This window comes from Taeniopygia guttata, chromosome 11 (genome assembly GCF_048771995.1).
Source record: "Taeniopygia guttata chromosome 11, bTaeGut7.mat, whole genome shotgun sequence".
Classification (NCBI taxonomy): Eukaryota; Metazoa; Chordata; class Aves; order Passeriformes; family Estrildidae; genus Taeniopygia; species Taeniopygia guttata.
In genome coordinates this window covers 12351834-12365671 of record NC_133036.1, presented here as the reverse complement: position 1 = coordinate 12365671, position 13838 = coordinate 12351834, and the positions used below count along the sequence as shown (strand labels likewise).

The window sequence follows — 13838 nt, the reverse complement described above, 5'->3', positions numbered from 1 at the left end:
ATGTCTAGATAAAAGCAAAACACAATGGCAGATATAGAAGCTGAAGGAGAAAGCAATATACAACCCAGGAGATAGTGGGAAGCTGTCCACCGTTTTTGCTCAGCTTCTGTCTGACCCATTTCCAGTTCAAACTCACTAAACCCTTACCAAATTTGCTGTAGCATAAACAATCAAAAGAGGTGTTAACCTGCAGCCTGGTTCTAATGGAAGCACCTCACAAGTATAGCATTTCAATGAAAGATCTTTAGACAAAAATCTTGTCTCCTGGACGCTAGGCCCAAAGTTAGTAGATCCTCAGGCCCACAGTTTTACCAAGTTTCTTTTAAAGCACTTTGAGGCCACAGTCTAACTGAAGATCAGTACTTTACTTTCTAATATCTGAGAGACTTATGTGCTAATAGTGCATAATAATAAAAACAGGTACACCACACACAACCTTTGGGTAGGTCAACCAGAACCCAGCTGTTCCATACCTGCTCCAATCCATCTTGAAAAGAAAACACATTCATTGTCACCCACTAAACTATGATGCAAAAAAGTCCCACTTTGACATTGCTTTGCTGAGACAAGTATTAAAAAAATAGTAATTCCCATTCCTTCTTGTCTGATTTCAGCAAAATGACAACAAATCTGAAGCTGTTGCCTTGCTTCCAATGAAAACCATTTTGTCAGGACCATTAGATCTTAAAAAGAAAGCAAGACACATAGCCTTGTTCTTTGACAAGTCTTCAGAGCTTGTCAGCAGAAGCAAACAAACACACACAGGACATGTGTTCCTTGCTACACATACCTCTTCAAAACCAATGCAGTTTTATATTCTGTTCCCACTAAAGACGATAGACAGGATGGCCTAATACAGAACGCTACTACGACAATCTCATTATGGTCAACAGCATACAACAATTTCAACAAGGGAAAAACCCTAAAATACTCTAAGTATCACTGTCAGAAGGATACTTTCTGATACTGAAACCTCAAAGCATGGTTTGATGGAGAGGTGGTACCCTTACTTCTTGATGCAATTGGTCATAAGAAGATGAACATCCTGTCTCTCATCCAGCAGCAACATGGCACCTAAATAACCAATGCGCTTGTCTGTGAATTTCTGAGACGCAATAAGCTTGAGGCACTCCAACTGGGAAAAAAAAAAAGGAAAAAAAGAAGAAAAAAGAGACATAATTAGCTTGAAAACTACTTCTTAGCTAGAGAAGAAACAGTTTGAATTTTGATGCATAGTAATGTATGTATCTTAGAGTGCACTTTTAAAGGTGCATTTGGTTTCCATTTTGGTGATTTAGAAAACCAAGAAAGATTAAATGACCTGCCCAAAGTTCCAACAAAACCAGCAGGAAGGTCATTAGCAGCTCCGGTGCCTTGAAGTGGCCAGACACTGTTGGTCTTCCATGACCTCAGATATACCAGATATGTTAGTTAATGTCAGATCACAAAAGTAAATGGTAACACATTGATAGAGATGAAAGACAAATCAGTAGTGGAAATCCAGATCACGTGTCATGTTTGATACACACATGAAGCTTTTGAACTAAACTTAAAAGCTTCCATTTATCTACTAGGAAGAGGGTAAGTGCTCTGTAAGCTGCTGAAACAAGGACATGTAGTGACAGGACAAGGGGTCATGACCTCAAATGGAAAAAGGGGCAAGTTTAGGTTCGATATTAGGAAGAAAATCTTGGCTGTGAGTGTGGTGCGGCCCTGGCACAGGCTGCCCAGAGAAGCTGCGGCTGCCCCTGGATCCCTGCAAGTGTTCAAGGCTAGGCTGGACTGGGCTTGGAGCAACCTGGACTAGCAGGTGTCCTTGCCCATGACAGTTGGAACTAGACAACCTTTCAACCCAAACCATTCTAGGATTCTATGACTCTAAAACCAGGTTGCGTTTATTATGATCTGTAACTAACTTGCTAGCTAGGTAAAAAGTAGATTGTCAGAGATAGTTACGTTTTTGCACTTCTCTGTAATCTCTGGAACACCAGAGGTTTACTAAAATCATGTGCATTCTACCCACTACAAGTTTCCATTTCCCCCTGTAGAAATGGCAACTGTGATCAATAGCGCAGAAGAGATTCCTACAACACACAGTTTCCACCTGCACTCTGCTAATTTAAAATTTAATTCCCAGCTCATTTTTACATCTGACACTTTAAAAATGAAAAACAAATACTATCTATCACAGAGATAATCTGACATTACTACGCACTAACACAGTTTTCTGTAACAGATAACTAATCAGCTATAATCTATGTCTACTTTCCTGACAGGGAAGTAGAGATCTACCCCTCACAAACAATTTCTGTAAGACTGCTTTACTAGCTGAGGCAGCAAATAAACATACACAACAGGTTTGAGGGGGGTCAGACAGTGCTGGCAACAGATCCACAGCAAAGAGGGCATGCACAAGCAAAGATATGAGGCGCCAGAAAAAGGGACTCATGGGCCCCAGCTAGACAGAAGCTTGAACAAGGCAATAGACACAGGTGAGAAGCAAGAAACACACACATCAACCAGAGCAAAGTTGCACAGTATATTGCTACGAAAATTAAAGTTGAAGTGCCAGAGAAAGTGCTATAGCCTAGTCCCAGTCCTGCAAGTTCTCAAGAGCACATGGCATTAGAACAAACACTCAGCTGTTGACACTGTTGTCACATGTGAAAGCCCAACGAGTGCAAGGATGACACATCGGTAAGAAAAGGCTGGAAAGAAATTTAGTTCAGTCTGCAAGGTTAAATGGGATGACAACCTCGAATAAACACCTCTAAATTATAAAACCAGTCCTCTGCAAAGATAACTGAATTTGCCCAAATGGCCAAGATCAGCCAGAGATAATGTACAGAACACTAGACATCAAGCTCTCACGTTTCCAGTGCCTTCTGTAAGAGAATAATGCACCTCTGAAACAACCTTCTTTCCTGGTTTTACAAGATAGTTATAAAATCCTCCACAAAAACGCAACATAAAATTGATGACATCTAAGTTACAGAGTAAGCCAATGAAGGTAGAAGATGAGTACTGAGGAAGAGCATAAGAAAACTGATGACTGCAACAGATACTCTAAGATACATTTCTAGTACTTTTGAATTTAAAATATATTAGTGAAATTTACCCCATGAAAGGCTGATGAGGTCTTGTTTCACTTGTATAGAAGTACACGCAAACTAGATTCATGCACAGCAATACCAAGAAACATGATCAGCTGAAGCTCTTATTACATGTAGTTAGTGGAAAAAATCTTGATACTGTTAAATCCGTTTCATTCAAAGGAACAATTAAAATCTGCTACATCACTACTGTAACAGATATTACTGACATGTAATCAGACTACAACTGACCCAACTTTTACAAACATACCCCCTCTTCCAACTGGAATTTTTTTTCATATAGAAACAATGACAATAATAAAGTTATTTGACCATAATTTTCTTAATGTAGGCCAAACATTGACATTCTAGATGACACTTTTGCAACACTTACCACTATTCTTAAGACTCCAAGATAATTAATTTTTGTGACAGGAAGTTTCTCTCTTGGACCAGAGAGCCCGGCTATGAAAAGCATTAAGAATAGAATAATACACAATTTCACTTGCCCTTTTTCAAAATGCTTTACCCTGAGAGAAGAATCCAATAATACAGAAGTAAGATAAGGCACTTCATATGCCATAGCAGAGCCCACCAAACTCACTAATCCTAACTATCTGCAATTTGATTTCACTGGTTTGAGCTTACTGTTTCAGTGAGACATATTAGGACTGGTAAATTCAACCACAAATGGATAGACACACAGGACATGAAGCTACTTGAAGGGATACAACAATTTGACTGATTTAAGCTTTATTGAAGACCTAGGCTAGATTACTATTAACAAGACACTTACTGACTTCTAAGCAAAACTGACTATGCCCCAAAGACTACGCAAAGCTAACCTGAGGGACATCTTGGAGATCAAGAGCTTCCATCTTCCTGCCTCCCTTTCCTAAAATTTCTGTCAAAAACGGCACATCAAAAATAAGTCAAGAGATGGAATATTCACACCTGTATTCTCCATGTCACCTCACTAAGATGGGGATAAGGAACACCAACTTCTGATTGCCAGGAACAGACCGGCTCTTTTCTGTCTCAAATACATTGCTTTATACAGAAAAGGGTATAGAACCTCCTTTGAAGTATGTGGTATTTTTCAGAGGCAGAACTCCAAAGTGCTATTTTGATCCAATCTAAAAAAATCCCTATGTCTTGGACTGTGGTTTAAGCACTACTGCTCTGCAGAAACATGGATGGTAAGGAGGAGACAGCATGGCAAAAGCAGACTAAGCTCAAGTTTCAAAACAAAATATGAAAGCCCCAAACAGCAAATCTCACTAATGAAGTTGAAACTAACTAACACAGATTCAGAACATATGCAAAACAAAACATCCCAAAGGAAAGTAGAACTGCGCCTAGGATCTCTCTGAGCAAGTTAATTTGCCCTAAACACAGAAGACAGACTGGCTTATGCACAGAAGGCACTAAATTTTAACTTACCTGTCCAAAATGTGCAGGATATCCCAGCATGTGCATATACAGCAGCTTTGCCACATTTCTGCATCGGTATGTGTTATCTTCCTCTCGGAAGGATGACCGGATAGCAGCACATTCCTTTTGGATCATCTCACGCTCTTCTGCCTGGGTTCTTGCCGTCCGGATGGTCCGGATCAACTCCCGCAGTCTGATGGGGGCTGGCATCCTCTGAGAGAAAAAAGAGATCTGTAAACCTTTTACTGACTCTAAAGGCTTCATAATAGTCACACACTTCCATGTATTCCTTTTTCTTTCTTATTCTACAATTATGTAAGTAAAAGAATGAAGAAAATGTAGGCTAAGAGCAGTAGCTAAGAGTAAACTTGAAAACTTTGACTTTACTGTACCTTACATCTGCTCTTCCAGAACATTAGAAATGGAAATTATTCCAATTTGAGCCAGCTGTCAAATGAACATAACATGACTCCCCACCTGAAACAGGCAGAAACAGCACTCTGCAAGGTACTCTCATATTCACATCACCTGCCTCTCTCCATAAAAGCCAGGCTCCAAAGAGAACTGATCCTAGAATCATGATAACTTGGGACAGAAATACTCTACAAAACACAACTCTGTTTAACAACTTGCACAAGATTTCATCTAAGTGCTTCAGATGGTCATGCTTCAAAAATCCTGCTAACTTGTGCCATACACACTTCCTTCTTAGAAGCGTGGAAGTCAGCAGAAAAGTAAATGGAAGAGCAATCTTAAGTGTGTGTATATTTCAGAGAATCCCGCTTCAAATATAAATAAACAGGTCCACATCATCTTTTTATTACACCCCAACTAGAACAACCTTTTCTGAAACAAACAAGCCTGTGACATTACTGTCTGGCAATATGGGTATGAAAGGTGTTTGCAAGAACACTCAGAGTTGTTTCACCTCATCAGATGGAATACCAATGGAGCCATCTGACCCACAGAGCAATATAGTCTGCCAAGCTCCTGTTAAGAGGAAAGCGGCTGTCAAACAGAATCCAAACTTCAGATGTATGTTCAAGTTTGAACTTTTTAGTTCATGCTCACCAAAGCCAACTTCCGGAGAGCTCAGAATCTTCACGGCTTTCTTTCATCCATGCCAGCTTAGGAACAGAACTGAGCCCTTCTGATAAGGTATCAGACCAACTTGTAAGAAGTTGCCACGCCAGTCTGCTACAGATTTTGTGTGGGTCACCACTCCCTCTGAACATTGTGTCATACATTTTAAACATTGCCATATAAGAAAAAGATGTGCATTCAGGTGCTGCACTAACTGGCTTACATGATCCCACTGAACAGAGAGGCTGGGACACAGAGCTAACAGGGGACTTCTTTGCTTTTACAAAAGCAGAGAGATGCATGTACAAGTAAAGGTGGCCTTACAGTAAGCCAGATGAAGGCAGCTGTGTCCTGACTACAAACGCATACATTAGGCCTCTTCAGTCAAACCATGTAGACTCCTCATATTTAAGTTCCCCACATTCATACTTTAAAAAGCTTGAATTTACACAGACACAAAGCATTCAGTTTTGAAAGTGGAAGAGTAGATATTCTTCCTGCATAAGGAAACACTGTCCCAAAATGCTGACATGTGTAGGATCAAGACTATTGGACACATTAATCCTTACTCTTGCCTTGTCTCTCCATGTGAATTCACAACACTTCCTCACATTACTGTGATATGAATAAATTAACGGTTGCTATGCACTCATGCTGCACTAACAAGCATAACAGAAATAGTCATGGAGAACTAATAAATCCATCTCCAGAACAAGCACTTCCATGACCACTACCTTTGCTGCCATGCCTGCACATAATACAATTCTGCATCCTTTATCAAGGGGAAGAAAAGCAAAATGCTGCAGGGCTAGATGAAATATTGATGTATTTATATAAAATACCTTCAATTTTTTTGCCTCACTATTAGTTTCCTGAAAATTGGTAACACTCTGGAGTTTTGATTGTGACAAAGTGGTCAGGTTGTGTTTTTCACAACAGTATCATAAATGCAAAAATCTCTTTCCTATGTGGCAACTGTCCACGTTAAGTGCTGAATTTTTAAACCTAGACTCATCTACTACACACACATACCACATAATTCTAAGCTGATCTCAATAAGCCACACTCTTGTCAGAAAATTGGGCAGAAGTTACAAAGATAAAAGTGCTACTGCAGAAATATTCCTCTGCAGCCCATAGGCAATAATTTCATAATCGCTAAGATCACTCATGTGCAGTCTCATACTGAAAAAGGCGAGTCCAGTCCTTCCACTGTGTTCACACTGGCATTCCAGGCACAGTGCACCAACCTGCACATGTAAAAACCAGCTTGCTCCTTCCTCCTGAAAGCAGTCCTCAGACACATCAGTCTGGCTTATGCACAGAGGCAGCAGTGAGAACATGCGGCTTTAGGAGACCTTAGATAGACTGGAAAAAAGGTGAAAGGTTCACTCCAGCTGGAATCAACACTTAGGCTATGGCTCTGCACCCTAATTAAGCTTATCTACAACACTGCTGCTCCTGAGAAGATAAGCAGTGGCTACTACTAGTCTAACTATTACAACCATGACTAACTCCTTTATTTTAAAGGAAGGGTTCTTTACAAAGGTTTTGAAACACTAATACATAATCTGCAAACAGAGGTTTGCCAACAAATTGTTTTGATACCACAAGCTGTTTTGTTCTCACTCTATATCTGAAAGTTTATAAACTGCTGAAGGCTGATATATGCAGCCTGTGACTTGTACAAGATTGACCAAAATCTTTCTGTAGGTATGCCCACGGAAGGCTTCAGCATCTTAAGCTTGGCCCCGGAAAACAGAAAATAAAAGGAAAGACTGCCTAAACAGTTCTGGTCAACGGAAAAACAGAATTCAACAGTGTTACTATATATGTGAAGTACAAATTTTTATTAATACTTTTTTTTTTTTTATCTTTCTCCAGTGTTTAGACAGGACTTCCTGTCTCACCAAGAAGGCAGAAGGCAGGTACAGTGACAACAAACTGAAGATCTAACATCATTCAGATACTGAAAAAAGTGAATAGTCAGTATTTACAAATGCCCTTGCATAAATAAAGAATTAGCAAAGCACACTGTAAAGATTATTTTTCCTCCTCACTTCACAAACACAGGAAAGCAAGCAGAACCAGCACTTCAGAAAGCAAGGATTGATGGGTAAGACTCAAGAAACATTTTCTGAGGCTTCCTGCTGTTCTCACTTGTGTAACAACTAACACAGCTACATAGTCAGTCTAACCTGAAGGACTAAGAGCAACTGTATCTCACACGCACACTTCCTGCCTGATGAGAACTGAAAAATTCAGAACTGCTCTGATAGAGGATTACAGAAGAACAAAAGAAGAGCTGTAATTTATTTTCCAGTATTCAGAAAAGGCATTTCTAGCCTTGTGCTGAAACTACATACTTTTTTTAGTCAATATCAAATCATTCAGCTTTTACTATACCTTTGAATCCATCCCATACAAAAGGTTTTGCATCCATCTATGTTCTCTTAATATCAAAAATTCTTGCGTCAGGTACCTGTTCTTTGCCTTCAGTGACTTTAACATTCTTCTGCATGCTAATATATTGGAAATCTCATTACAGTTTTGAGTTTCAGACATTTCAAGCAAGTGTAAGCAGTAGCTACTACAAATGAGAAGAAACTTTGGACATGAGAACGCTTAAATTCAGAAACATTACAGGAGAGATTAACATTTACCTAGTCTCAGCAATTCCTAAGCCTATTATAATGCAACAGATCTTTACTGCAACAATGGGAGGATAACTGTATCTTCTAGCAATAGCAGACAGTGGAGCTTCACTTCAGCTGGTGCCTAAGTGCTCCTTAGAACTTCCTCCGAAGTAGCAAATCTTGTTCTTCAGGATTAGTTAACATTTTTCACCGGTATAGACACATCCTTTTATTCTTTGCACATCAACATAAATGACAAGGCAGTTTGTAGAAGTTGTTACCTATTTCCTCCTTGGGTTGAAAACAGGAGTTTCCTTCAGCCATTTCTTTGCTAACTACAAGCACCAAATATCAGGGATAATTTCTGAATACTTGAAAGAGCCTAATAGTTAATATTTACAATATCTGGTAGTGTTGCACACAGAGTTTTTCAACCTTATCAGACCTCTTTCCTTCTTCTAATTTTGAAAGCCTTGCTCCTTAGAAGAACATACTATCAAGATCAAAACTTCTGAGAGAATCGAAGACTGAATTCAGATTAGCTCAGGTTGTATAGGTGGCCAGTGTTTAAGTTCCTTAGGACACAGAATTCCAGCTTCTTTCCTAAAATCCAGAGACTAGGAAAGGTGTCACCTCAGCAATCCTCATCCCTCTGCTATTCAGGAATCCTTCCCAAGAACTAATAAAAAGGCATTCTCTTTCTTTGTGTAACTCATCACTACTATACAAAAGTGAAAAAAACAAAACCGCAAAAATCTTCATGTATTAAAACATTCCATTTTCATTTAAACTGTACTGATAAATCACTGTTTTCTCCTCTTTTATGGTCTGTTACTAGTAAAGCTTGTCAAGTTTGAAAGTTAAAGATTTTATTCAACAGGCCATTGTACCAAAAATACTTGAGTATAGAACTTTACTAGAAGTCTCTCTTAGAATACCGTCACATTCAAATATGATGGGTCACCTTTTATATTTACAACACACACCTAACATTACCAAAACCCACCTTAAATCCTCAATTGCTTTAGTTAAGCTTTATTCCTCTATCAGGAATTGCAGAATAAAGACAAAGGATAGTCCTTAAACACTGAGTTGGAAGATGTCCTCTGGAAACTATTCAGGAATGTTAGCTTATGCCTAAAATATCTAATATGTTTCTAAGACAATAAAACTTTAAAAATTAACAATTGTTTTAAAACTTCATTAGGACAAATTATCAGACATCTAACATTTTAACATTCCATTATTATTTAGTCTTGAATTGCAGAAACCTTAAGACATAAAGGCCATCAAAATTAATGAAATTATTCACAGAAGAGATCTACTGTTTGGGGAAATGGTCTGAATTTTCAGTTGTGGTGATATACTCACCAAGTTACAGTTTTCATGTAAATAGCATTTCTGAACTTGGGTCTGTCTAGAAAACACCCCAAGCCTGAAGCAGCATAGACTTCAAACACACCTAAAACACAGAACTCCAGTTGCTCCACCCCAACAAGCACACTCCTCAAGCAACCCCAGCTTTTGGGAAGTTACACAACTAAAGCCAAACTCCCAACTGAAATCAGTAGCAGAACTCCCCTACTTGCTTAGGTGCAACTGAATCCAGCCTAGTACGCACAAGAGCAGAGGATCTGTCCAGACTCCATGAAAGGAGTAACTGCAGTGTTGACACCCAACACTGATGGCTTCAACTACACACTGCCATCAGTAGACTTCCCACTTCTATCAGACACTTAAAAAGAAAAATATGTTAGCAATAAAACCAGAAACATACTATCCAAGTAGAAATGCAGAGATATTAGTATATGGTCTAGTATTAGCAATATTTATACAGATAACAGTAAATATTAAATTATTAAAACTATTTGTACAATAAACACCAAAGCAAGGAGCACCATCATCATCAAGAAGGACAAAGGCAACACAAAGGAGTTGAGAGAAAGAGTAATCAACAACGTAACATGCTAGTTAAGTGGGACAATCTCATGTCAGAAAAAAGCTATTGAATGCAATAGAGAACTAGAAAGCAACATCAGAAAATTAGAAAGCAATTAAGTCAGCAGGGAGCTTCAAAAATGCATTCTCATAAGAAAAGGCACTGGAGTTACACTTTATGCAGGGACAGCTGGAGAAGAGCAGGGGAGGCCAAATAAGAAAAAAAGTATCCCAAAACAAGAGCTAAAAACAGTCCAGAAGAAGAGATGGTCCCACTTCCAGTTACATTGAAAAAAAAAAAACCCACCAACAAAGGAATGCAGCACCACATTATTTAAAAAGCAAGGCTCTGCTTGCTCAAGAGTTGAGAGGAAGAGAGGCAGGACAGAGGCTGAGGACATTGCACAGATCCTACCCAATCCCACTGCCAAACAACTGCAGACCCCTTCCCACTCCCTGCTGACTGAGGCACAGCCCCAGAGCACAAGTCAGCACTCTGGATAAGGTATCCCATTCCTGCACAACTGTGCACATACACCAAACGCAGCAACTCCTGAGCTGCCTTCACACTGAGCTCCCAGTCAGTACAAACATTAATCTCAACAACTGCCAAAAAAGAAAATAAATATCACCCTATTCTTTTAGAAGGTAAAAAATGTAGGAAGAAGAATTAGCACAGCTATATAGCTGATCACCATGACAGATTCAAGAAGAATTCAGGATTTTCTGTCTCCTTCAATCTCCACTGACCTACATTATCTTATCAGCTGCTTCTAATTTCCCCTTAATTTAATCTATGAAGTACTCTGGCTATTTTACTTCCTGTTCACTTTCCTGCAGAGTTAAACTTTAAATAATAATAATAAAAAAAGCCACTAGTTTGTCACAAAAAACCCCTACACCCTTCTATGTCCTTGCTAATGCCAGATGAAAGACAAGATTTTTACAGTCATTAATATGAACTTTACAACAGGCCACGTAACTTCAGCTGTTCCCTAAAAAGTTCTAATATTTTATTTCACTTGTAGCACTTCTGCCAAACAGCAGATACAGGGTACACTAATACCTGTGATATCAGCAGATTCACTTGTACTCACATTACTGTAGCTCTGTTTTTTAAGTTACAGCCTCATCATATATTTTACTTATTAACTCCAAAACGCTCCTCCAGTGAAGTAATGCTCTTACCATAGCAGAACAGACCCTCTCCCCAAAGAACAGCTGAGTATAATCTAGGACAAATTAGCATCACCTGCATTCAGAAGAAATTGTTCTATCATTAAAAATTGCGATGAGATCACACAACCCATTGCCTGCAGTTCTACAGGGCCAGCTCACAAATACAAATATTCACTCTGGAGAGGCACAAGCAGCTTTACTGACTGCATCACTTTTAGCAGCAGTAAAGATTTGCACAAGCCCACACACTTGGAAAGCTGATGCTCCAAACCTGAACTGCACTAACTAGGGTGGGCTCTGTATACCCGAGAACAGCCAATTTAGACTCCTGTGCCACTGTCCACAACCTTCTCACACCATGGCCTGACAGACTCACTAATCTCATGCACAGCAAGGCCACTGCAAAATGCTCTACACCAACAATCAGAGCATTTCTGTTATCCCCTAATCTCTCACGGGACACTTCAAAGGTACTACTGGATCTTTCCATCTATACCATGCCTCTCAGAAAAACACATCAGCAGTCACAGGAACAGAAAATAAAAACAGCAAAAAAGGAAGAAAATGGGGCTTTTGTTAATCATAAAGGGAGAAAATATGAAAGTTATCTTACACACTGGAAACACAAAAGCTGGATCCCCTCACAAAACAATAACCCAAGACTTACTTTTCCCTTCTCAAGAAACAGGAATTTTAATACCTTTCCTCTCCTTCTCCCAGCACAGTAGAATGGAAGGGTTCACACCAACCTCCTCAGAAAAAAACCCACAAGATCTCCTGCCTTCATTCAGCTCTCAAGTACGCAACAAGTTTTCAAATCCTGTGCCAAACACCAGAGAGCACACAAGTAAACAGATGAAAGAATTTGGCAACAAAATTATATACAAACAAACAAAGGAAAAAAATCCCAAGTGTAGTTTAGAGGAGAGGTAGCAGGGAAATGGGTACAAAAAGCTGTTGTGCTCTACCACACAAAAAAACAACGGGGAAATGAAACAGCACAATTTTCTCTGCCATTTTAAATGTGGGATGCTAGGAGCATCCCTATAGGATTCCCCTGCATTTACAGGGGAAAACACACTATATTTTACTGTTTAAGCCACTATGGACCAAACACCTTTTGGCCACACATGTGACACTGTTATCCTTTCAAAGACCTTCCACTGGGATTCTGCGCTATCCCGTTAATATTTCAAGCATCAGAAACTGAAATTTGTCGCTCAACATTTTTACACATCACTTTCAACACAATAAAACACACACCTGTTCCATCTGTTAACTTTAAAAACAATGTCTACTATAAAATAAATTACAATTTATCTTATAGCTCGTGCGAGAACTCAACCAGCCTTGAAGAAGGGACTTGAAGGCCCTTAGAGACCGGCCATCGGACAGCAGCTCACTGCAAATACCTTTAGCCAGACCGAAAATCTCCTGCTTCCATTAAAACCCATGACCGGGAAGTAATGCAGACGCTGCAATACTCGGAGCACTTGTGCAGCCTAGGCAATCATATAGCGAAGGAAGGCCGAGCACAAGTCCCGACTTCTGCCAGGACGGCAGCGAGCCACAGCACGAACCGCACCTGAGGTACGCGCTACCGCTGCCGCTGCCCGAGCTCCGGGCACGGGGGCCGAGGCAGGGCTGCACCGTCGTCTCTCCGGCAAAGAATGGCCAGGGCACGCACGGACCGCTCCCACACCCGAGCAGGAGGCCCCGGGGCGCAGGGGAGAGTTGGAAGCGGGCCGGAGCGCCGGGCAGAGAGCGGCGCCGACAGAGGCGGCGAGAGGGCAGGGGGCGGCCTCGCGGACAGAGCGGCCTCGGCCCAGCCGCGGAGCTCGGGGCGGAGAGAGGCCCCAGGACTCGCGGGCCCCAGGCGGCGGGACCCGGAGGTCAGGGGAAGCCCGGCGGGGCAGCGGAGGCCCGAGCCGGTCCCACTCACCAGGCCGGTCCCTGCAGCGACGGCGGCGGACAGAGCCGGGCATTCAAAATGGCGGCGGCGGGGCCGCAGCACCGATACCGCAGGCGGAGGGATCCAGGCGCTGGCTTGCTCCCCGCGACCCCGCAGGCTCTGCAGACCGCGGGTGGGAGCGCGGCCGCGCCGAGTTCGGCGGGAACGGGGCGGGGATGGCGAGAGCGCGGTGCAGCACCGGCGGCGGCGGGACCGAAAATACCACTTGCACTACTTTTCTTAGCGGAAGCACCCGTGAGGTCTTAGACGACAAGGTGCGTCTGCACCGTGGCATTCCCTGATGACGTCATGCGCGGGGCGGTCCCGGCAGGCGCGCTCCCAACGGCGGGGCCGGGCGGGACTCGCCGCCCGTGTCCGCGGTTCCGGGATCAAGGGGTTCCGAGGGGTCAAGCCGCTCCCAGCCCGCCGAACCTTGCACTGTTTAAACGTCCAGCGGCGGCGGGGTGAACGCAGGGTGCCGCAGGAAACGAGGAGGCTCTGGAAGGGGGTACAGAGCCACCCCCGC

At 41.7% G+C, this 13838-nt stretch overlaps 1 protein-coding gene across 2 annotated transcripts in view; it reads right to left on the bottom strand.

The window, feature by feature from the left end:
• The window catches only part of AP1G1 (adaptor related protein complex 1 subunit gamma 1), a 34770-nt gene extending 21064 nt beyond the window's left edge, over nt 1-13706 (bottom strand). The window contains exons 1-3 of one of the 2 annotated variants that reach the window (XM_002196907.6): nt 13304-13706; nt 4536-4739; nt 1011-1135 (exon numbers count right to left, since the gene is read on the bottom strand). In XM_002196907.6, the coding sequence (XP_002196943.1) occupies nt 1011-1135; nt 4536-4736 (326 nt within the window). In that variant the 5' untranslated portion in view covers nt 4737-4739; nt 13304-13706. Of the gene's footprint in view, nt 1-1010; nt 1136-4535; nt 4740-13303 lie in introns of those variants that run through there. The other variant, XM_072934393.1, reaches the window with a different exon arrangement.
• Between the last annotated feature and the right edge of the window lie 132 nt (nt 13707-13838).